The sequence below is a fragment of the Corvus brachyrhynchos genome, unplaced genomic scaffold, assembly GCF_000691975.1.
Source record: "Corvus brachyrhynchos isolate BGI_N302 unplaced genomic scaffold, ASM69197v1 scaffold370, whole genome shotgun sequence".
In the NCBI taxonomy this organism is placed as follows: domain Eukaryota; kingdom Metazoa; phylum Chordata; class Aves; order Passeriformes; family Corvidae; genus Corvus; species Corvus brachyrhynchos.
This window is the reverse complement of record NW_008235977.1, coordinates 575,975-599,836: the sequence shown is the minus strand read 5'-3', so window position 1 is coordinate 599,836 and position 23,862 is coordinate 575,975. Positions and strand designations below refer to the sequence as shown.

Here is a 23,862-nt window from a genome sequence, read left to right as displayed (position 1 = left end):
CAGGAATGAGAGACAAGATTTCATCCATTGGTTTTCCACACTGTTCTTGTCCTTTCTCCTTCTATATGTTAGCATTTAGATTTCTCTTTGTAGCTGTCTTTTTTTTATCCCCTCAGGCCAGATTTTTTTTTCCAGTTTTCTGTCTGTTGTTTTCATCTGTTTATAATGCTGATAAATTCTTGTTGGAGGAAGTGTTGCTCTTATTTTGCATTTGCTGATGCTGGTTGGCCTAGGACATATCTAAAGAAACATTAACTTTTCCCATATATGACACATGGCCATTTATGGTTTCCCAGCTGAGAAATGCGGTTGTACGCTTCCAGATGAAAATTAGTATGTTTCCTCTTTTTAGCCAAGAGTGCTTGTCCTCTGCTGATATAAATTAGTACAGCTGTATTGTCTTCAGGGAGGGGAATCCTCATGAAGGATTCAAGTACGTTAAAGAAACTTAGTTTATCATATTAACTAGTCTGACATGGGCAAAGGCACCAAACTGTTTTTCTCTTGTGTTATTCTTTAATTTTTCCAGTGTTAGTTTGTAGCTAGCTAGAAGGGAGGTACTCAGGTGGTTGTTCTTTAAATTTATCAGCCCTGTCCTCTACTGCTACAACATCCAAACACTTTCCTGAAATATTTGTCAGAGACCAAAATGAAACGTTAGGAATGGAAAACTGTCTAGTAACACATAAGATTTGACTATAAAATATGATAAATATGGGACTGCTATGGCCTTGCTTTCATTCTGGTATTAAAAGTGGTTCTATTTGGCATCAAAATAAAATGTTAGGGGCCAACCGGTTTAGTAAGGATCTGTTGTTAGACTGGAGAGAGGACGGTCCTGGAATGAACTGCACTAAAACACTCTTCTCATGAGCTCTGCTGTTGTGACCTTGTTGCTTGAATATGTTTTCCAGACAAAAGTTCATGTTTATATAACCTGTGTAGTGTGCTAGGGAGACACTTTGATAACAGAGGCAGAAAAGACAAAAATCTGCAGTTTTTTTAATTTAAGAGAAAATAGTAAAGATGATTAGATTCTCTTTGTAGAGGGTAGAAATAGGTAAGAACTTACAAGACTCGTTTCAGCCACCTGTTGTGAAAATCAAGGAAGTTTATTTAAACCATGTAGTTACAAAAGCTATTTGAAAGTAGATTAATCCTGAGAAGCTATGACTATTTAGATTAGCAAGCTGAAATCATCACCTGCTTATTTGGAGTTTAAGCTTAATGCTTATGCTGGAGAATACTGAGTGCCAACTGGAACAAGCGTGTCCTTCCATTGTCAGAGCCTCCCTCTTAACTGATTTGCTCTACCGTGAAAACACCCTGCTGTTTTATTTCCTCTGGTGTGTACGTCACACTAAATTGATCTGGCAGGCCAAAACAATAATTTTAGTCTTGTTTCTATGTATGAAACAAAAAAATGTGTTACACTGCAGTTGTGTTGTCTTACTGCAACCTTTGCCATCAGCCAACCAGCTTCTGTCCCTCTTGTTGACTACTGGGAGGCAGTGTAAAGGTCTCCTCCTCTACAGGGGGCATGGGAGGCTGGGAAAACCCGAGGGCAGAAGACTGCAGAGCTTCTGTTGCAACCCTCCTGTATGAGGCTGGTTGGAAGATTTCAATGAATGGCACTTGAACATGCTCTAGCTGGTAAATGCTTGGTTGTCAGCTGTGTGTTTGCTGTGTGTTCCCCACACTGCCTGCTCACCAATCTTTCCCTGTTGTAGTTAAGGACCTGTCAGTTCTTCTCTCTTAAAGTCTTCCGTCTCTCTTTACTGCCCACTGAACTCTGCATGATCTTCTTTTCTTGCTAAGGACGTTCTAGACAAATGTTTTGGGTTTAAGTTTTCTATAATGTCTTCCTTCAGTAGAAGCCTGTTCACATGTAACTCAGGGTCTTCACTGGGTACAAAAGCTAATGTTTAAGGTTGATTTTACTAAAAGGGTTGAGAGCTCCACTCTTCCCTTGAGTGTGTGCCTAGATGTACTCCTGGTGTTTGACATACTTTCTGCAATTTCTCCCCCAGCTGCTTGAATTTACTCGCTTATGCAAACACAAACATTAATATTAGTGGTGTTTATTAAATGTGAATTTAACTTTAAGAATAATCTACTGAGGCAAAAACAGAGTGACACACCAGAGCACTGTCCCCTGGAGAGCCTTCTGCAGAGATGCTACTCCACTGGACAATGTTACTGTGTTCATAATGTGACCAATTTACCACACGACCTGTCTGCTCTCAGACAGTTGCACTTTGACAGCTTATAAGCGTTATCAGGGATCAGACACCAAACGTTTGTGAAGGAGAGGCACATGACTCCTTTAGGAAGGCCAAGTAAAAGTGGAACAACTTGACTTCCCAGTCCTGGAGGGAATAGGGGGCAGGGAAACTGACTTCTTTTATGGAGATACTTTAATGTTTACTTACATCACAAACCATTTTCTTGTTTACCCTGACATGTTTTGCAAAAATATCTCTAAGGAAGAGAAGGACCTCATTTCACACATCTTTAATTTTGTTGCATTCTTAGTTTTGTGCTGAGACCTAAACTGTATTAATCTGGGTAGCAGCAATGGTATATCTGGCTTAATTAGGAAACAGGCTGTTGAGTCATTTGAGGATTGCTCTGCTGAATCAGACTGACTTCCACATCTGTGCAGATACATGGGAAGGCCAGTGAGGTGTTTGTGTAAAGCAGCACACATTCATTATCACTAATTTTTTGTAGCTGGCTTGCCTAGGTGTTTCTTCAGCTTCAATTTTTTAAGTCTTACTCATTTCAAAACAGCCCATAATTAATGTCTGAAGTCTGCGTGTAGTTACAGCTTTCGATTTTGTTGTAGTTCTAGCATGAATTAAATTATTATTTTTTTCTTTCTTTTTTTCCTTTTTTAGCATCGTAGACAAAGAAGTGTCATTAATGGCAGAAATTGATAAAGTTAAAGAAGAAGCCAGTAAGTAAAAAAAAATATGCAGGGAAATTCTGGAATACTGTGGAAACAGTTGTTTTGTTTGGCAGAAAATTACACAATCCATAAATTTGGTTAGCAGCATTCCATCATCTTTCACTCTATATGTATACAGTCAGATAAGGCTTTGATGTTCCAGGGTAGTTTCTGTGAGGATTGTACATCAAAATTTCAGTATCATGAAATTAAGGTAAACGAAAAGGTGATATGGAGTTAGATTTAAATTACTTACTCCTTCTGCTTACCTATCAGAGATTTTTGACCACTCTTTTTTTTTTTTTTTTCCCCCTCATTTCTGTGGTTATTCAATTACTTTGTTTCCATTTATCAATCACTGTTTGCTTGCTTATATTACCTACGTAAGTTAGAATACTGGAATTACGGAGTAGGGGAGTAGGTTATTGTGTTGCCTTGCATAGCTTTAAGGGAGAATGATCAAGCTTATGAATTAGAACAATTTTTTAAAAAATCTAAAAACAGATGTTTACTGCAGTCTGTTTTCTTAATAATCTATGGGAGCTGATCTGATTCTAGGCTTTCATGTTGTCTCTGGTTTTTGCATTTTCATGTATATATATTCTGATGGGGGGGGGGAGGGAAGCAAGATGAGCCATGTATTAGGATACCACAATACCTGTCTTACACTCCATCCAAGATACAGTATTTGTATTTACCCCCAGTAAATACAGGGGAACGTGTTTCAGTAGAGAATGCTAAGCAAGAAATTGAACACTAACCAAAGCATTGTTAGAATGATACTTTTCCTGGCAGATGAAAATATCATTTTTAGGAATGTATATAATCCTTTTATTGATTCCTGAATTTAAGGTCCTTCCAAGCAGGGTCACAAATATATGTAACATTCTTGAATGCTTCATTTGCATTTAGAACTCACTTAGTTTACAAAGGTATACTAATTGAATTTTTGTTTAAAAAAAATGGTCTAAATTCTCTGTTGCTGCCCAAGTCTCTTGCAGTTGTATGTTTGGAAACTAGAAGGTATGAGTTATGACAGCAAAGATTTGCATTAGTTTGTGTTTTGAATTTTATTTGTTAAATTTCTAGGAATAACATGAAATAGATGTGGATTGGAAGCTCTGTGTTATTCTGGGAAGGAGCTGTGGAGGGATATGTATCAGCAGCTTTTTGGTTACCTGCAGACACCAGGTAGCCATAATCAGCTACAGAGCATGCACTCATTCCCAGGAAAACCAGTGGTAGAATTCCCACTGATCAGCAGACACAGGTTTAAGCCCTAACTGCATAAACAAAACCACATTTTGGAAATCCACTGTCCAGGGCTGATGGTATTATAGGGTCCCTTCATTAATCTTGGCCAGTTACAGGAATTTTTGTAGAAAGTAAACCAAATTCCTACCTACTGGCGTGCAAAGTGCTCCATTTGCACATGGCATGCTCTGTTTTCCTGTTTTCCTGCCAGCTCCATGCATGACAGTGGATGGCCCCAGTACCTGTCTCCAACAGCATGGTTTCTGCTGTCTCTCAAGGTTGCTGTAGGCTGTATAGTGCCTTCAGAAACAGGCAGCAAGTTGTTACAGGACTCTAACATGCTAACTGAGATTTAGAATATTATTTATTTTCATATCTTTTTGCTGCACTCAAGGACTGTTTTACAGTGGGTAATCTTATTTTTACTGTCAACACTAGGAAAAATTCCAAATATGATAATTTCAGGGTTTTTTTAAAACATGGGTTTTGGCTGGCATCTCGTGGAAATAAATGCCAGTATGAGATCATATGGTCTAGGCAGTCACTTCAGCAAAGAGGATGTTCATCTTGGGGAGGAACAGTATTAGCATTACCTAGAATAAGCAGTAAAGCAGAACTATTGGACAAGGTAAGCAGCTGGTAAACTGTTCAATTTATCTGATAAAATTTTCTCACTCTTGTAGATCATATTCTACAAAAAATGAAATTAAAAGATCAGCTGGAGAGATAGCAGCTGTTCTTAACATAAGTAATGATGTAGGCACAGATTTACCCTAAAGGAACTGCAGCCACCTCTGCCTTCCCTGCCCTGTGTGACGCGCGCTCCTCTACAGTCACACAGTTTGTTTGCTCCCACACAGCTGTACAGGTGCAGCTGTGTCTCCCTGTGCCTGCTGGACCATGCTGCACTCAGTGAAACATGGCAACAGGTTTCCCAGAGGAGGGGAGATCCTCATCCCTCGCAGCATTCAAGGTCAGGCTCTGAGCAACCCCATCTATTGAAGATGTCCCTGCTCATTGCAGGGGGGTTGGACTCGAGACCTTTAAAGTTCCCTTCCAGCCCAAACTATTTATGATTCTATGATACTTTCAAAAGAAGGTGTTACCTGATTAAATAAATGATAATGGGTTAAGAAGCAAACTGTCTGTGAAATATCATTAATTCTCAACTGTGCCGTGGAAATTTGTGGCAAAAAGAAGGCAAAGAAGCCAAGATCTCCACAGCTGTAATGGAGTGTGTCCTTAGGGTAGTTTACATTAAGTACCACTCCCCCTGACTGTATGTGTAAGTTCAAGACAAAAGACTATGACTGTTACTATTTTGCATTTAGATGTTGTTTCCTCTCTGCCATAAGTACTGATCCCATCAGATAGTTAATCAGTTGTTGCTTTTACACTGAGTCACCATGTAGGTAATAGTTGGTGTATATTTTGTTTTCCACCAAAATTACAATGTCGTATTATCTTGTGTATAAGTAGATCATTGCCTCGTGGTTTATGATTAATCTGCCCTATAAGACTATAACTCCTCACCCCTTCCTTACATAGAATATACAAGACAGGCAGTAATGAATATTTAGTATTATTTTTAATAAAGACTATTGGCCTTCAAAGCTGCTTTGCTGTTGAAATGGCAAATGTGTATATTCCGTATGTGAAAGCAAAATGGTGATGTATATGAACAGGGGTTTTTTCAGAGGAAGTGAAATTCCCCTAGGTAAATCAAATACAGCATGTCTTCAGAAACAGGCTGGTGACTCAATGTAATGCTTCTTTCCATGTCTCAGTGGAAGGCTCCCTGTATTTGCGATTCAGAATAAAGCACCAGAAAACTCAAAACAACATGTCTTTGCCCCTGTTTGTCTGAATGTTGGAGGATTGGTTTAACTTTGATTTTCTGACATTTTCATTTTCAGATCTTTTTCAAAATCAGGCAGTTCAGTGAAATATGCTGATCAACTTAATCTGTGCAAGTAGCATATTGGAAGTCCAGTTGAAGTCAGTGGTCCATGTTTGTCTCGCATGTGATGTACCATGTTAATGCCCAAAGACTAATAAATTACAAAGCAATTTACCTTCCTAGCATTAATGGCTGACTATTGGTATTTGGCAGTGGAAATCCTGACTGCTCGGCAGAAGAAAGCTGAGGAGCTGAAGAGACTGGCAGACCTGGCCAGTCAGATGGCTGAAGCACAACTGTCTGAACTTAGGGCTGAAATTAAGGTCAGGCATTCACTTCTGCTTGGGTATTTTAGCTGTTTGCAGAAACGTTTGGGGAGAGTTGTCACATTAACATGTCCAGGCTGTTCATTCCTGCCATGGGCCGAGGGGTAAATAGCTTTCCATAGGGAAAGTGTAGCTTCTTAAAGTACTGTAGCACCTCTGAGCGGTGTACAGATGCTATAGGAGAAGTGTAAGCTATCCCCTCTTCAGTGTAGCAGTGGGGAGTTTTGCTGTTTGTGTATCATTTAGACTTGGCAAGTAAACCTGATAGCTTCAGGTTCAGTGATCAAACACATATTCCCTGCTGAAATGACCCACTTCCCAAGTGTGGGAGTGATCCACCCATCACTGGGCTGTGAGACGTAATTTTGTACAGATGGGATAATACTTGGTTCTGCACAGAGATCTTGTGTACAGGGCAGGGTCAAGAATTTGTTGAGCCTTAAAGTGAGCTTAAGTATTGATTGGTTCTTTTACCATCCATACAGTCTTTTGTTCAGAATGTAAATTACTGTTATCATGTCTATTTTCGCAGCACTTTGTGAGTGAACGGAAATACGATGAAGAGCTGGGCAGGTCTGCCCGATTTTCCTGTGATACAGAGCAGCTGAAGACCCAGATTCAGCTCTGTGGAGAAAGTAAGTGCTGATGATTCCTCTCAGAGTTTCTCAGAACATACCTGTTCAGCAGAGCTGACAGCACATGTGCTGCCAGTGTGTGTGTGTGTGTAGCAAGCCCAGTATGAGTGGTGTCTCTGGCTGCAGCAGGACTGCTGAACACACACAAGTCAACTTTACAGTATGCAACATGTTAGACTCACTGTGCCTGGGCTGCACAGTCTCATATGCAGGTGCACAGTACCATCTTTGTCAGCAATTTCCATGTATTACTCAGATCAGTTGGAGTTTTCAATCTAAACAGGATCTCCAATTCTAGGGAATACACAAATTCAGTAATTTATAAATAAATAGTAAATTGGAAGCTTCTCTGTGTGAGCATAATGTAATGAGACCAATTCAGTTCTCTCCTGCTAAGAAGTAACTCCCCAGCTTTATAACAGTATTCACTGGGTTTTTCAGGAGCCATATGGAGTCCTAAATCATAGAATCATTAAGGTAGGAAAAGACTTCTGTGTTCACTAAGTCCAACTGTCAACCACCATGTTCACAGTTAAACCATGCCCTCAAGTGCTATATCCACGTGTTTTTTGAACACTTCCCTGGGCAGCCTGTTCCAATCCGTGACAACCCTTGTTGTAACAAAATGTTTCCTAATATCCAACCTAAACCTCCCTTGGTGATACAAGAGACTTATTTCCTCTCATCCTGTTACTTGTAACCTGAGAGAAGGGACTGGTCCCACCTTGCTACAACCTCCTATTAGGTACTTGTAGAGAGCAATAAGGTCTCCCCTCAGCCTCTTTTTCTCCAGGCTCCTGTTTCCAAATCATCTGCCCTTCTGCTTGGAAATTCAGTTTTGCATTTTTTTGCTAAAAGTGTCATGTCCCAGTTGCAAAATAAGAGCCTATTTTTCATCTTTGTCATGCTTTTTTCCCCTAAAAAAAGTAAATAATATAAGGCTTTGCCCAGAATGTTACTCTGTCCTATGGTATTCCAGTCAGGAGAAAACTGGTAAAACAATACTTAACTAGTGCATCTTGGTGGAAGGAAAATAATAAATGTTTTCAAGTAGTTCCTTAAAATACAAAACAGAGAAAATGCTACACAGTCTGCCAATACAAGGTTCTGACTGCATAGCTAAAGAACTGACTGCTTGGAGGCATAACCAGTTTAACTCATTAGACCATAAGAATTGCTTTTGCAGAACACTTTGAAGATCCATCTAACCCCATATCCTGTCTCTCAGTGAAACCAACCCAGGATGTTTCAGAGGAAGACGTAAACTTCCCAGTAATGCATCTAATTGTTTACAGTCACCTCATAGACCCTATCTAATACCCTGAGGCATAAGAGATTGAAAATGCCATAAAGATTATCTTGACTAACAGTACCACAGCTGCTATTGATACAACCATAGACTATTTTTTTTAAATTAAACTCAATGAACTACTTGCCTAAATAACTTCCAGCTGCAGTTAATTCTGCAAGTTAATTATTTATACCTCATTTCAGTAAAGCATTACATAAGCATAGTTTGATGCAGGCCTGTTCAAATCAGGTCAGTGAAGTCAGAAGAGCAGCTATTAGCAGGGGAGCAGTGTCATCCTAGAAATGACTAATAGTGCACTGACTGTCTGCAGAACTTTGCTCATACCTGCCCTCAGTGACCTTAGATGAGCAACTCATGATGATGGGTGTCTTTGACAAGAGCTTTTCAGTGCAAAAGATGTTCCTCTTAGCATCATCTCTCAATGAGACCCCTACCCTGCTGGGAGCTGCAAATACCCCTCAAGCAGAGATTATACAAGGCCTATAGCTACAAACAGCCACTGTTAAGGGCTTTAACAAAAGCAATAACCAAACCCACAGAGCTTGTGCAAAGGAAGAAATGTTCTAGCATGAGAAGAGCATAGACAGCATGTACTCAAAATTAAGGACAGGAAGAAACAAAAATAATTGGATTGACATATGAATGCCCAGCAGAGGGTTGTATCCTTTTCTTGTACACCTTTTTCTGTTAAAAATACATTTTTATGACAAGCATCTGGGTTTTTAAATGGTCTTCCATGTGCAGCAGTGTGTTTTAGGCAAGAGAGAATTAATAGAATTCAGGGATGGTTGTCCTCACTGAACACAGAAGGGAAAATTCAGTTCATTGTGCAGGTCATTGCATTGTTTTTCTGAAGAGGACACCTAGTGGGAGAAGTAGCTGATGTTGGCATAAGTGAATAAGATCCTCAGTAAAGCTAACAGATGATGCTTAGTTACTAAAATGATTCCTCATCTTCTTTCTCTGTACTAGAAGTGAAAAAATAGATAAAAACAACAGGTGTCTCTCTGGAGTGAACCTCAGATTTGTCATCTGTACCAGAAGGAAACAGAAAAATTCCATAATCAGAAAAATCAGGACAGCAAATTAAGATCAAGAACTTCATTAGCCTCAGAATCTTCTTCAAGACTGCTTGGGGCCCATTTCACAAAGGCAGCTTGAAGAAATGCAGAGAGGAATCAAGGATTTTTTTGGGTGCATTTCATATCCAGATATGACAGTGCTTAGTAAATTAGGTGATCTCAAAATACTGAGAAGTAGAGAGCAGGAATATGCTGAGATGGGCAGTAGTGGTTCCTGACTGTGAGGAGCAATCTCACTGCTGTGGTCTCCATGAAGTGGATTAGTGCAATGCATTCAGTTCCAGTTTTTGTAGATATCCATCATATGGAAGAATCTCTTTTACCCATTTCCTTTCGAGAGGAATAAGTGAAGTTCTCTTGGATGCCAAAATCCTGGTCTTTTGCCAGACTCCTTCCAGTTTTAATGTAGTGCCACCACATTGGCTCTTTTATCTCCAGAAATGCTTCGCAGTGAGGCAGATTCACAGGTGTGGAACACTATGGGCTGACTCCCACCATGTTACTTCAACAGTTAGCTTAAGGTAGCTGACTTCATTATTTAAAGTGAGACTGAAACAATGCTTCCAAAATTAACTGTAAGCAGGGTAAGAATACAGCCCTGTTGTTCAGATGTTGATCATTTAACTGATAACATAATCCTTTTTTTATAGTTTCTCACCCAAAGAACAACTACTCCTCAAGAACACCATGTAGTTTAGTGCTGTCTTCAATGACCTCACATGCAACAACTGGCAAGCAAAATACGCACACCCGAAAGTCCTCTAGTAATGCCAAGAACTCTGATAATAAAACAACCAGCAGTAAAGTACAAAGTCATCCTTCTTCCAATCCTACAGAATCTTCTTCTCAAGGAGTCCCAACAAATAAGCAGGTAAGATGTCAATCAGTTGTGAACTAAACTAAATTACTTCAAAACTTTTCAGAAAAATATGTAGCATTGAAAGTTGTTAATACGAAATCAAATACTGGTTTGCGGTCTCTATTTTAATTAATTCTTTTCGAAGATATGTAGGCATATACTTTCCAGCTTCATTTTCAAGTCAGCATGAACATACAAAGTAGAAATAGCATATGAGTAAAGACAGCTGTCAGTTTAAAAGTGACTAGTGGCAGTAATAGAGTGAAAAAGAAATACCCTCCATTATATCTAATTGCTATGGTAGAAAAACATGTAGTCCTTGTCAAATGGTCAGTTGATGTGCTGTTGAAGCACAATTATTAGATACACTTTGAAAGTAGAATCCTGCCAGGTTTAAAAGCACATTATTTCAGAAGCTCCATAATACAGGTTATATGCTATGTGCTATATTAGTAGCATTATATTATATATGTATGATACATATATGAATTATATTTTGTTGTAATAGCACCTTAGAATGTCCCTGTACGATTGTTCTTAGGTAAAGTTGCCACTAAAGTTGGTCTGAATTTTGTACCAGTGGGGACATTAGGCTCAAGTAGATGCTTGAAGGGAAATATAAGAGCAGTGTATAATGTCAGTGCATGTATGGAATCAGCTATCCTGTCAGGCATGCAAGTAAAAGTAATTCAGTCACTTCCCACTAAGAATCAAAGCATCCTCTGAGCAAAATATCACAATGGACATGTCTTCCACAATGAGGATTCTTCACTTGACTTTCATTTACATATGAACATCTGTTCTTCCTGTAGTCATACTGTAGGACTTGCACAACGCTTTACTAGGAAAGCAATATACATGATTTGGGAAAAAATCAGTCAGTATCAAGTTCTTCAGGACTTCTTAACTGCTCAGAGAATCACAGAGAGGTATCCTGAGTCAAAAGGGATACACAAAGAGCGTTGAGTCCCACTCCTGGCCCTGCACAGCACCATCCCCAAGAGTCACACCATGTGCCTAAGAGCATTGTCCAAACACTTCTTGACCTCTGTCAGGGTTGATGCTGTGACCACGTCCCTGGGGAGCCTGTTCCAGTGCCCAGCCACCCTCTGAGTAAAGAACTTCCTGATACCCAGCCTGAACCTCCCAACACAACTTCAGGCCATCTCCTCGGGTCCTGTCACTGGTCATTACAGTGCCTGCCCCTCCTCTTCCCCTCACAAGAAAGTTGTAACTGCAGTGAGGTCTCCCCTCAGTGTCCTCTTCTCCAGGCTGAACTGACCAAGCAACCTCAGCTGCTCCTCATACAGCTTCCCTTCCAGGCCCTGCACTGTCCTTGTAGCCCTTGTTTGAACACTCTCTAATAGTTTAATGTCTTTCCTGTATCATGGCACCCAAAACTGCCCCCAGCACTCGAGGTGAGGCTGCCTGAGTGCAGAGCAGAGGGGACAGTCCCCTCCTCTGCCTGGCTGGCGATGCTGTGCCTGATGCCCCCCCAGGACATGGGTGGCTCTCCTGGCTGCCAGGGCACTGCTGAGTCATATTTATCTTCTATTGACCAGAACCTGCAGATTCCTTTCCTCAACAGCTGCTGTTGAGATATCTAGAATTTCATGCCCTTTTCTGTACTCTCTTGAATCATGGCATATTTTAATTTGGCATCAGTGATGAACCTGCCATCTGCATCTCTAGCTACTCAGATGTAGTATGGTATTTGCAGTTCTGGTTTTAGTTATTATAAAGAGACTCTGGTAACAATCAAAACTTTTTCATGTTTTCCCTCTCCTAGTAACAGTGTTAATTTTGACTGCTGTGTTTCTTGGCCTGTTGGAAGGATTCAGACAACCTAACAGTTATCCAATTTCTTTCTGGGTAGAATGGGCCTTCTAGCCAGAGACGAAGATTCAACCCACAGCACCAAAACATGCGGCTCAATGGATCTCATAAGTCACAAAGTGCCAGTAATGAGGCAGATCAAAATACAAAGAGTGGTTCCAGGTCTGAGCACAGAAGACAGCAGCATAACAGCTTTCGATCTAAAAACAAAGGAGCTATGAAAAATCAAGAGCAGTCTACAACTGCAAGGACCACAGAGAATCCAACGCATTCGGAGAAGTCCCGACGGAAGCATCACACGCCGGACACCGCAGACCACAGGCCTTTCCAAGGCAGGGTGTCACAATGCAATTTATGTCCTGCAAGAATGGAGGTCTCTGCTGATGCCACTGTTCTTTCAGTGCCAGCTGTGACTTTGGTGGCTTAAAATGTCACAGTGATGGCAGGCAGAGAAATTTAATCTCTTCATTTTAGTTCCTTGCTCGAAAAGCTTGTTGGTGAAGAAAATAAGTCAGAACATAGTCTTTTAAATCTTTTGCTGCTTAAAACTTGTTGGTATCTTTATTACTTGCTAATTATCAAATTAAATCATACTTCCAAGGCTTTCCCCAGTATGTTCACGTTTATTTTGTCATGACTGTACGGAATCTTACCAAAGCAGCATTTATTTCTTAGAAAAAAGAAATCTAGATTGGAAAGATAAATTGATAATTAAATTCATAATAGCAAAAACCTGTTGTAGATACGTGGTTATACCAGCCAACATTATTATTTCATAGAACAGCCTGTATTAGAAGGATCCCAGGAAGTTTGTATGCTGTGGTCTGCAATGAAATCAAATAATCTTATAGAATTTTTCAGCAAATCTCTATACACCTCTTCTTTTTTGTGCGTGTATACACGTACATGCATGCACACTGTATACGCAGAGAGTATTGTTCTCTACAAGAAGAGTTGACAAAGCAGTTCATTTGATTTTAGCTTACTGTTCCATAATCTGAGATCTTTAAATTCAAGTATAAATTGTATTAAATGTATTACATATTGGTATTTTTCATGGACAAACTATTTTTATGAGGCTGAGGAAATACGCTCATTTAAGTTTGGAATGTATATATAATGGCTATTCAGATGCACAGCCCTGTTCTCCATCCTTATCAGCCACTTTTCTATGACTAGTTGGATTTATTTTTTGCATATGAAAAGTTGCAGGTCTTCTAGACTTGAATTCAAATTATTTTTCTATATTTTTGCTGTAGGAACCATCTGTCCATAACAAGAGCTATGAGTAATAAATTACTTAGTCTTTATGTTCTGAGTCTGTATTTCAGAAAACCTGTTTCTTCCAAATAATTAAAATCTTCTTTCTAAAATACTCTGGTGTTTGCTGCTTTGCAGTGCCTAATCTTGTGCTCTTACCCAAATCGTATTTGCTTAGTTGAACTGGTATCAGTGGGAGGCTTTCAGCTGAGTTTGGACAGGACTAGGCTTTTGCTTCTAGCTTGATTCTAATGCCACAGCGCACAAAACAACCTTGCCATGAGAGCAATGAACGCATTTTAAAGTAAGTTACTGTTTAACATAGTAAGGTGTCAGAATCCAGAGCTGGCATCAGGTAACCTATTGGCCCAAATGTCAGAATCAGAAAGGTGTAAAAGGTCAGTAAGATTGACCTCTCCTCTCATCCAGGTCAGTAAAAGCAGGAGGACACTTGAGCAGCTTTAGAAGTTTTTACACCTAGGTGATTGTTCGCTGTTGCTTTTTACCAGTTTCCTCTGCCTAATTCCTGTTCATTGACTGCACACTTCCTTAGTACTGACAGGACTGGTATTCCTCTGGGGCCCTTGAAAAATAATCTCCAAGGGAAGAGCGAGGTGCATTCCTTAATTTTGTTTTTCTCTTGATATACGCATACAGTGTCCCATGTGTGAATATTGGTAAAACCTGATTTTAAAAGGCAAGTAACTCATCTTCATCTGGAAGAGTGGTGAAAGAAAAATAAATGTGTAGGTAGACACTGGCTTTCTTAGCATTGCAAGCACTGCTATTATCCTAGTTAATTACCTATCACGCTTTTAAGCTGAATATTTTGGAGTAAATGAAAATGAAAGTCCAGAATCTCTGTTGTGCATACCCATCAGATAGGTAGCTTCTCAAAATTTATCTGCTGCCTTACAGTTTGACTGTAACCTCACTCTGAGATGTAATTACAAATTTCATGCAGATATTTCACAGGAATTTCTTATATTATCCATATATGTTGTGAAATGTCTCTTCCCGTAATCCTTTCTAAAAAAAGAAAACCTAACTTACCTGTAATAACATTTATTCCTTCCTTATAGCTTCTACACTTGACTATTGATTACTGCATTATTGAAAGCTGCTTTATTCCTTAAGTCAGTTTCTCACAAGCTGCCTTCTGCAGATAAATAAATACAATCTGTAACATAAGGCATAACTCAGCACAACAGGACCACCTTGTGCTCTTCAGTACCAGCCAAGCTTTGATGTACTGGAGGCTCAGTATGTGACAGATGCAGGACTAACAGGTGAGAGATGGCGTTTCTCTCTTCTCTTGTGATGCAAAAACATCTTCCTTGTTAAAGAGCTGTGCGTGGGTTTGGTTAGGCTGAGGAGTGAGCTGCTTGTGGGAATGCTGCACACCAAGTTTTGTCTAGTATCTCTACTGGTTTGGGAAGGTTATTCCAATACACATTTTAACCACATTATGTGGCTGTGCTCTGAAACTGTGTCAGAATCTTCATCTTTCATTTCATGTGTCTGTATGCTTGGAATTACATCTGCCAATTTCTAGGAGTGTTTTACTGTTCATGGTAGTTACAAATAGCCAAATGCTCTTGCACCCATCTTCAGCAGAACTCTGTTTTATCTTCTCATTACAGAGACAACTACATGCAATTCTCCTTTTAATGTGAGGGACTTGTAGAGAGGCAGTGAGGGAGTTTATGGCAGGGCAAGGTTTCCTTTCCAGGCCAAAGTCCCCTCAATTAGCAAAGCAAATGCAGCTGTTTGGCCTCACTCAAACAGAAACATGGAATTCCCACTGCACTTCATGCTCTTCCAGAAGCGGAAAAACACCTTAAAGGGGCAGTACTTTAAAGCAGATTGAATCTGTTTATCTTTTGTGTAAGATTAAATTAAGAGTTAGGGCAGAACCCAGCAAAATAAAGATCCAAACACGCAGTTGGAAAACTAAAAAGCAAAGTAACTTTATACAAGTCAAGCTTTTTGGAAAACTTACATTAGTTAACCATGTTTGGGGGAAAAAAAATACTTAATGAGCTTGAAAATGTCACCTTGAAAGAAAAATTAATTATTCTGGAATTGGAGTAACTTGTTGAACATGGTCTTTTCTGAACATGATCTCTTCTATAATGATTTATAATTTTACAAAGATTCAAAGTAAACCATTGTCACACCACTTGACAATGCATCTAGTTCCATTCACCACGAAGGTTAATGCTGTCCATCTATCAAAAAACTGTTCAATATCACTCTTAGCAGTTAATAGAAATGGAACAAGATTCTATTATATAAAAAACATGCTGGAAGTGCCTACTTAGATAAGTTAAAAGACCAGGTTTACACCCCATCCAGTTAAAAATAAGTAAGTAAAATCAAGCCTTCTTTCTTTACCTCTTCACCACTTTCTCATTTCATCTGCTGAAATTCAAGGGGGTTGTTTTTTATTCTTTTAACCACATGCTGGTATGTCCAGGACAAAGAGAAGACTCATTAATGCTGCTGTAATGCAAACTACACGAATGCTACTTGAAAAATACTGTGCTACAAAATAATTAAGTGAACACTGAGGTAGTACAAACTCATAAAGTCCTGTAGGAATATTCTCAAAGCTTTTTCTTCTATGTCTTTTCTCATCTAAATTATATTCTCTGATTCTATGTTTATAGAAGCTTTCTAAATTCAAAAGTTGAAAGAAATCAGCCTTAGAAAGCATTGTAAAAAGATTTTAAGGTGCACAGTGAAGTGCTCAGCTGTTGAATAAATAGTGAAGTAGAACTCACACAGAAGATAAGTATTAAAAACTGTTTCAGTCAGATTATTATGAAAAACAAATTTCACAAACTTAGTCTCAGTGATGAATTGCATGTTCAATGAATAGTAGATTATATTATGTTAGTATCTTTCCATAATTTCTGCTTTGTCCTTTGTTCAGTGAAAGTTTTTTTGTTGAGACAGGAAGAGCCTTGGGATTGTTGATCTTCAGGTTTATTTTTAGAGAAGAAACACTAGCTTAAATACTCTAAAGGTCAGCTGGTCTTCCATATACACACCAATAGCAGAAATTATAGTCCTCTACACCTTTATAGTGCCTACTGCTCATGGCAAAATGTCTCCTTAAGAGTATGTTAGTACATGAAAAATTGGGTTTTTTTCACTTGTACAAATTATGTTTCAAGTCCTTATGGCTGGGATAAAAGCCTGAAAATGTGATGTCTTTAAGTGACCTAGCAAATAAAACATTTAAAGAACCCTTCTGTAATTCTAATAGTCTCAGGAATTTTTAGAACTTGCATTCTGGCAATGTTCTCAGTGTTCAGAGGCAGCTGTATTTACTGTGCTGGAGAAGTAAAAGCAGTCATAAAACCAGCAAAAAAACCCCAGCACCCAACTGTAAGCAAGGGTACAAAACAAAGCCAGGTTTTGTTCACTGATTTAAACAACTAAAAGGGCTCTTGAAAATCAGTGATCCAAACTTGCCTTTCCTCTGCTGATAGAAACATACAGCAGCTCTTTGTTTCACTATCATTACTCAACATCTGCCCTGGTACAAGAATGTCTCCTCCAGCTTGCACGAGGGGAAGAAGGGAGACTTTTACTTCAAACCGCGGCACTCCAACCTCAACTTCTGTGCTTTGCTGCCTGCAAGTTGAGGTTGTCCCCTCCTGATCTGAAGGGACCTGCAGAAGGACACAAAAAGCCAGGTGTAACTCAGACCCTGCAGCCCCAGAAAAGCCACCCCCCAGCGGTGTGACACAAAAATGCCGAGGCTGCACCGAGGCTGTACCAGTGGCAGATCACACCACGGTACTGTGTGTCTGTACATGTGTGCCCCTGGAAAAGCAGCCTTGTTACTCACACAGCACACTTCTTGCCTTCCTGTATTTCTGCATTTTCTCTCTGTGTACAAGCACAGGTGATTCCTTTCATTGCTGCTAATAACAAAAATGGTGATTTACCCTCACCAGAAGTGACAGTGCATTCAACTTCTGGTGTCTCTGCAGCACTCAGTATGTTGCACACTTGTGGCAAACTTGTATCTAATAAAAGCTTATTTTTATCTATTTTTCCCCCACTTTAAAGGTACAAATTGAGGTTCACTGTAGTTAATGTTAACTGTAGTTGAAGTTGGTAAAGAGGTCTTCTTTAATGCTGTGCAAGTACTCACGTTAAGGTACAGCCCAACAGAAATACAAATGGGAGTTACTGGAATGTTAAACTGCATGTGCTCTGTGCTTGAGTGATTTTTTTAATCCATTTTTCTTCCTCCCTTCCCAACATCTAAAAAATATCTAGAAATAAAGCAGAAAACACACTTCAGTGCTCACTTAAAACAATTTCTTTCTGTGCTTTTCACTATTTTTTTCATCACAATTTTCTACCTAATCTTTGAATAAAGGATCACATGAGATGATGACCTCTTCTTTGACCATATAATACAGAGCTGTCCAGTCTATCAGACTGAGCCAAACATTAGCCATCCACTTTATCATTCTTAAGCGTAATACTTTCTGCTAATACAGCTGGATCTTTCTTGTTTAGTACTGTAGAGGTAGTAGGAATTTCAATAGCAGCACTGTCCTGTTGGCTTGTTTTACTGGATGCAGAAGAAGGTGGCTGAGATGGTGTCACAAGAAAAAGCGGAGTCCTTTTCAGCTTCACTACACGGTTGTTCACAGGCTTCTTACTCTGTGCAGCTTGGAATGTCATTTGGCTCATTGTCCCATTGCCAGCACTCTGCCTTCCATAGACAGCCTGGGAATTGCTGGGCACTGATGTGCATGTTGTGGATGTGGTTTCAGAAGCTTCTTTGTGGAGCATCAAACTTTGACTATGGGGTTGTTTAGGAATTGCTGCAGAATATGAAGCATTGCAAGCAGCTACCTTTAATGAAGATGAATTCTTGACTTTTATGTGGGTACTTGTTGAGGGACCTGAGAATCTAATTGGCTTGGGACCCACTTTACATGGTAAACAGCCTTCCTCTTCAGTATAGTCGATTAATCGTCTGTAAAACAAAGAACTTCAATTTTAAGAATGAACTGTATACCTAAATTATTATTTTTATAACATTATTACAAAACAGACCATCTGCAACAGCCATATACAATTAGGTTTAAATGATACTGTAACAAGCATAAATTATGGTTCCCAACACTTCATGACTACAATCAGGGTTGCCTTTTGTGAATAGAACTATCAATCTCTTCTCCCTCTCTAAGATGACACATTAAAAACCGTAGCAGCGAGGTGGCTGTCGGCTGGCTCAGGTACCGGTGCAATGGCACCTGCAAAAGGCTGCTTTTAGGCAATGTATTGAGAACGGAGGTGTAATCAAAACTATTGCCATAAAACTGCAGAGAGGAAGTTCTAGAAATTCCTTCTAAAAAGAAGATATCTTATAGCAGTGAAAATCAGTTAACCTTTTAAAGTTTTCACCTAAATTTCTGGTTTAGCAGTCCATTCAACTAATACTGCTCGCTAGTTTTTGAAGTTACTCCTTGGCAGGCTGCTGAGATTTCTCAGCAGCCTAAAAAAAAATGTAATTTGTTTCTAGCAAGTTCAGTTGTGCAATTAAGCTCAGACATTTTATTAAAATGTAAATTAAAAAACCAGAAAGCTCAACGTGCATAGATACTTAAAGAACCTGAAATTATAGAGGGGTAAAAAACCAGACTGCACTGTATCTGTGCTTAAATTTAAGCCATTTATGCAAATCAGCATACCTTTTATAAACTGGAGGCATATGATGCAAACTGCCTCTCAGAGGGCGTTCTTCCAGAGTCCAACATTCAATCAGCTCCTGAGGCACTCTCCAGTAGCTGACACCTACATTTCAAAGCAATATTGTACAGATAAGCTGAGACAACACAGCCATGCATGTTTACACCTGACTAAATACATGAATACATGTATTTTATTATGCAGAATTTCAGCTCTGAACCTGCTGACATGAGCACTGCTTACAGCCAGCATGCTGCTTCATTCGTGTTAACTCGTGTCCCCTCTCTGAACATCCTGTAAAACATTTTCCCCCCTAAACAGACACTACTATTGTACAATGTTATGAATGAAAGTTTATCCAGAGTTTTTATTATACTTAATTGGTAAATATTTTTCTTATTTTTATGTTAAAAAGTAGTAACACTGAAATAAAAAATTATTACCTCTCCCTTCCCAGGCATTGAAAGCATCCATCATCTTTTTCAGCTCAGCTACTGAGTAATAGCTCCAGATGTATTGGATGTTATTTCCAGCTTCTCTAGAAACATTGTTTTAAATGTAACAGTTATGTGATTAGTTAGCTAAGTCCTTAAAAATGCACCACTGGTGAAATATATCATTCTTTTTACCAAATCCTAACTATAAGGACTTAGCAGTAAATGTTTTATAATGCAGAAAGGAAAATGTTACTCTGATTTTGGTTTTATTCAAATAAGAGGTGGTAACCCTCCTGTGAATGCCTATTGCCAAAAATGGATATTCATGAAAGAATAGATGTTCATAGAAGAATAATTACAGAATTAATTATGTAAAACCTATTTTTCTAGAATACATAGTAAGAGAACCGATACCTGATATATTATGTTTCTAAATACTCTTGGAATAAATATTAATGTTCCCAGCCTAAATTTAGGAAGATATCCATCGTAATTATAAAGATGGTGAAGTATCAAGAGCTTTATCTTAATCAAAAAATGCACAGTGAAGTTCACTTCTGACACTGCACTGTGAGAGTGACAAAGACCAACTGCTTTCAGCTGTAAGTACAGGTCTACCAATAACTTCCAATTACTGCCATGTAAATACATTAATAGTGTAGTACAGCTGTACAGGTTCTTTAGAGAATTAAAACCATTTCCTTTCATCTTTGGTTCTCAGTGTTCAGCTATCTGAGAAGACTGCACAAAAGAACTGCATGAATCACAACCAACTTTGCAAATATTTCTGGGGGGTTTTCTGTAAGGGGATTTATTCACTGTATTTAGTGTAAATATTAGTAAATTTTAATTGTTGAGACATTTTAAAAATAGTAAGTCAAACAGAGTTAAGAACTTACAATAACAGCATGCTAAACCACCTTGTGTATACTCTCAAATTCTGAACCTCCAGGCTTAGTTTTTCTCTTATTTGTTTAATGTGACCATTCTATTATCCAGCTGGAAAGATTCCTTCCACAGATTTATAGTACAATAATGCTGCATTGTGTTACATATCATAATAATCAGGCATAATTATAATATGTATTTATTCTCACTTCACAGTGCTTTCATCTGTGACAGTCACCTTACCTTTTGTACATGCTTTTACTATGAATTTTCATTCCTAGCACCTTATTAATTGCATCAGTCCCATCAGCTCTTGTGGCATACACACCAATAATTTTACTTTCACAGCTTGCTCCGGAAGTGTTGAGATAGTGCAGGACCCAAACTGTAGGCTTGGTACAAACTAAATTGTAAGAATCACAGAAATCCAACAAAGCCTGGGAAAAAAACATAAAACATATAGAATACTAATAAGAATGCAGTATTTTCAGTTGAATGAGCTTTCATAATTAAGTTTTCTTAACTGTACCAGTGAGCTCTTTTACGTAAATCAAGGAGGCAGTTTTTCTAGAATAATGTCTTCAGTTTTTTTTTATCTGATGTTACCAGAGAATGTTGTGAAACTAAGAGGTTCACAGAAAGGCAACAGAAATAGTTAAAGGCAAGGCAACTCCTTAACATGCAGAGAAACTGAAAGGCCTGGAATTGTTTTACACCTTTCAAAAGGAAAAGAGGAAGAGAGAGTGTGAAATACAGAGAAAAGTAACTTGCTAAGAGAACACAGATGACTATCAGGAATAACACAGCCAGACCTGGTAAGACAAGTTAATTTCCTACTAGTTAATTAGAATTAGATTTTAAGCTACAATACTCTAAAACCTGAGGATTTTAAATAATACACTAATTTTCTTTTCTCCTTTCTCATTCTAAAAAACCAGTCAAGTACATTTTGTCATTACAAGTTTTAGGATGAATTTGTAAAACTGAAAAAGAAACCCCAACCCAAACACCTTGAAGGGATCAAATCTAATTTCAAATAAAATTTGAAGCCAAATAGGAAACTAAATGTCCTTCCTACTACACAAGTTCTACAGCAAATTTGCATGTATAACACTCAAACTGTTGCTGTATTGCAATGATGGTAAAAACTGGTGACCTTAACTATACTGACTGCATTACCAACTCTAGGATTTGTTAACATAAAACTCTGGATTTACTCATGATTTAGTGTGGTCACTATAAACTGCTAACTTGGACATTCTATAGCTTTAGTGTTTGGTGCTAATGAATGGCATGGGTTAGAAAGTTCAGCATTAAAAATGTTAAGAAATGTCAAGACCTTTTTAAGCTCTATATTGGACCTTGAAGAATATGTCTCCATTTCATTGGCCAAATGATCAGACAGACTGTATGGATAAGGGATTCCAAAATAATCTGCTTCCTCCTGCAGTGCAGTTCGAACTTGTTCATCTCCAGGAATCTGAACTTCTCCATGAAGATAATCCAAAAGATATTTAAAGAGGTTTCCATCTCGATCAATTTGACATGCTCCTGAAAACATAAAATATTGTTTCCAGCAAGTGAAAACAAACATATCACATTCTACCAAATCATCAAATAGAGCCTTTTGTATAAAACTTCTGTACTGGTTTTACTTAGTAGGAATATACTGTCTTTACTCTTTTAATATTGTATTTTGTTTCCCTGGGATATTTGTTATTTGAAGATACAGTTCCTAGTGCAGTAAACATTTATTTGCATTTCAGTGAAATCACTAATCTACATAGGACCATAGCAACATACAACCTCAGCTGTGCTGTAATCTGCTTAAAATGCTAAAATCTAATTCTAGATGCATTTCTAATTCTAACTGCAGGTGCAGCTTTACTCACTATTGCAGGGATCTTTTCAATTTTGCTTCTAGACCATTTAAAAGTGTTAAAATTAGCATCAGTTCCAGTACACATCTAGTCAAACCTTCCCTGAATATTGCTCAATTGCTACTGTATTTGTTTCTTTTTCTCTCCTTTGCTTGAAGGGCTCAACCAACCAAACCATACTGTCTGTACAACAGGCTGTTCACTGCAACTGTGAAAGATGGTAGCAAAGTCCTGCTCTGTTATGCAAAGTCCATATGTTAAACATTTTAGGTATTTTAAACAGTCTAATGTGTGCAACAAGGCATTACTATTCTTCATCCATTGTGTCTTTTAACTGGACCTACTTTGGCAGGATTTCTAAGGCACAAACAAGTGTGAAATTTGACCCATGAATAGTTTTATTCGAACTTTTATATCAAGCCATGGTGGTGAAAAATGCAATCTTTACTGGGTAATGAAGTATTCTGAAACAAAGTATTCTGACCCAATTCTCCTTATGCGATGAACAGAGGGAATGAGATGCCTCTGGATAATATAAAGGTTCACAAACAGGATCCAAGATAAATGCCACATACTCTGCCAACTTCATTTTATCTATTTTCATATTCTCACTGAAGAAGTACATTCTAAAACCCCAGTTTGGATTGGAACAAGGCGGGGTAAGCACTGTATAAATGTGTGTGTTTGCAAGCATGAGTAGCCTTGTGGAATTCAGATGAACTACCTGTATGTATAAAGTCATGCATGCAGAATTGTTTTACATCCTGGAATTAGAAGCCAACAGATGCTCAGCAGACTGGGAAAAGAGATCTACTATAAAATGCATGAATATATATAAAAGCATGTATTTGCCAGAGAGTTCTGTGATCAGAATGTGATATTTACAGCTTCAACATATTTACCAGACTCATCCACTTTTAGAGGAAAGCGTCCACTAAACATGGAAGCCAGCATGGAATCCTTAAAGCGGCACAGAGACTCGCGCCTGGCTGTGTATAAGCAGCCTCGTACATTCAGTCGTAGGATATCCTGGACATCTTCAACCTTGCCCTCTTCCATTGCATTTGCCACTGATGATGTTCATTACGAGCTACTGGAACCTAAAACAGAAACAAACAGAAGTCAAACTACTGCCAGCTACAGACTTAACATATCACATACAAGACCTAAGCAATAGTTCAGCTCCAGCATGTCTGTAACAGGAAACTGCTTTGAAAACAGTTCTGGAGACATAACAGTGCAAATAGCCAAATATTCTGCACCTTTACTGTAAAAAACTATGGCATTTTCCTTTGCTAGGAAACACAAAGCTTACCCTTTCGAGACAAATGGGCAAGCAGAGTTACATGGTCAGGGTGTGCGACCAGAGCTCTGGAAGGAAACCCTGGGTAATCCTGAGTACAGTTCACAGCACTAAAAATGCAGCTATTTTTGTACGAATGACAACGTGGCTTCTTTAAAAATCGATTTTTAATTAAGGCTGCTTTAACTTCCTGGGCCGCTCGCTCGCTCGCTC

The 23,862-nt window shown here is 38.6% G+C and overlaps 2 protein-coding genes across 3 annotated transcripts in view; one reads left to right on the top strand and one right to left on the bottom strand.

Annotated features, from left to right (window-relative positions):
* The window catches only part of SPATS2L (spermatogenesis associated serine rich 2 like), a 79,090-nt gene extending 65,561 nt beyond the window's left edge, over positions 1-13,529 (top strand). For both annotated transcript variants that reach the window (XM_017728402.1, XM_008629864.2), the window contains exons 9-13: positions 2,901-2,959; positions 6,318-6,427; positions 6,963-7,065; positions 10,110-10,330; positions 12,195-13,529. In XM_017728402.1, the coding sequence (XP_017583891.1) occupies positions 2,901-2,959; positions 6,318-6,427; positions 6,963-7,065; positions 10,110-10,330; positions 12,195-12,581 (880 nt within the window). In that variant the 3' untranslated portion in view covers positions 12,582-13,529. The remainder of the gene's footprint in view (positions 1-2,900; positions 2,960-6,317; positions 6,428-6,962; positions 7,066-10,109; positions 10,331-12,194) is intronic.
* A 4,010-nt stretch (positions 13,530-17,539) lies between these two features.
* On the bottom strand, positions 17,540-23,852 carry KCTD18 (potassium channel tetramerization domain containing 18). Its single transcript, XM_008629853.2, has 7 exons — positions 23,662-23,852; positions 23,249-23,446; positions 21,806-22,017; positions 20,710-20,903; positions 19,585-19,679; positions 19,144-19,246; positions 17,540-18,425 (listed from the first exon to the last, which is right to left on the bottom strand). Exons 2-7 carry the CDS (start codon positions 23,403-23,405, stop codon positions 17,891-17,893), a joined length of 1,296 nt encoding a protein of 431 aa, XP_008628075.1. The 5' UTR covers positions 23,406-23,446; positions 23,662-23,852; the 3' UTR covers positions 17,540-17,890.
* Positions 23,853-23,862: the final 10 nt, after the last annotated feature.

Excerpts from the sequence above, each read along its gene's own strand:
- KCTD18 (XM_008629853.2), bottom strand. The coding sequence starts at position 23,405 with ATGGAAGAGGGCAAGGTTGAAGATGTCCAGGATATCCTACGACTGAAT. Across the intron at positions 22,018-23,248 it reads TCTAAAAGTGGATGAGTCTG|GAGCATGTCAAATTGATCGA; the intron begins GTAAATATGTTG and ends TTATGTTTTCAG. Across the intron at positions 19,680-20,709 it reads AGTAAAAGCATGTACAAAAG|AGAAGCTGGAAATAACATCC; the intron begins GTAAGGTGACTG and ends CAATGTTTCTAG.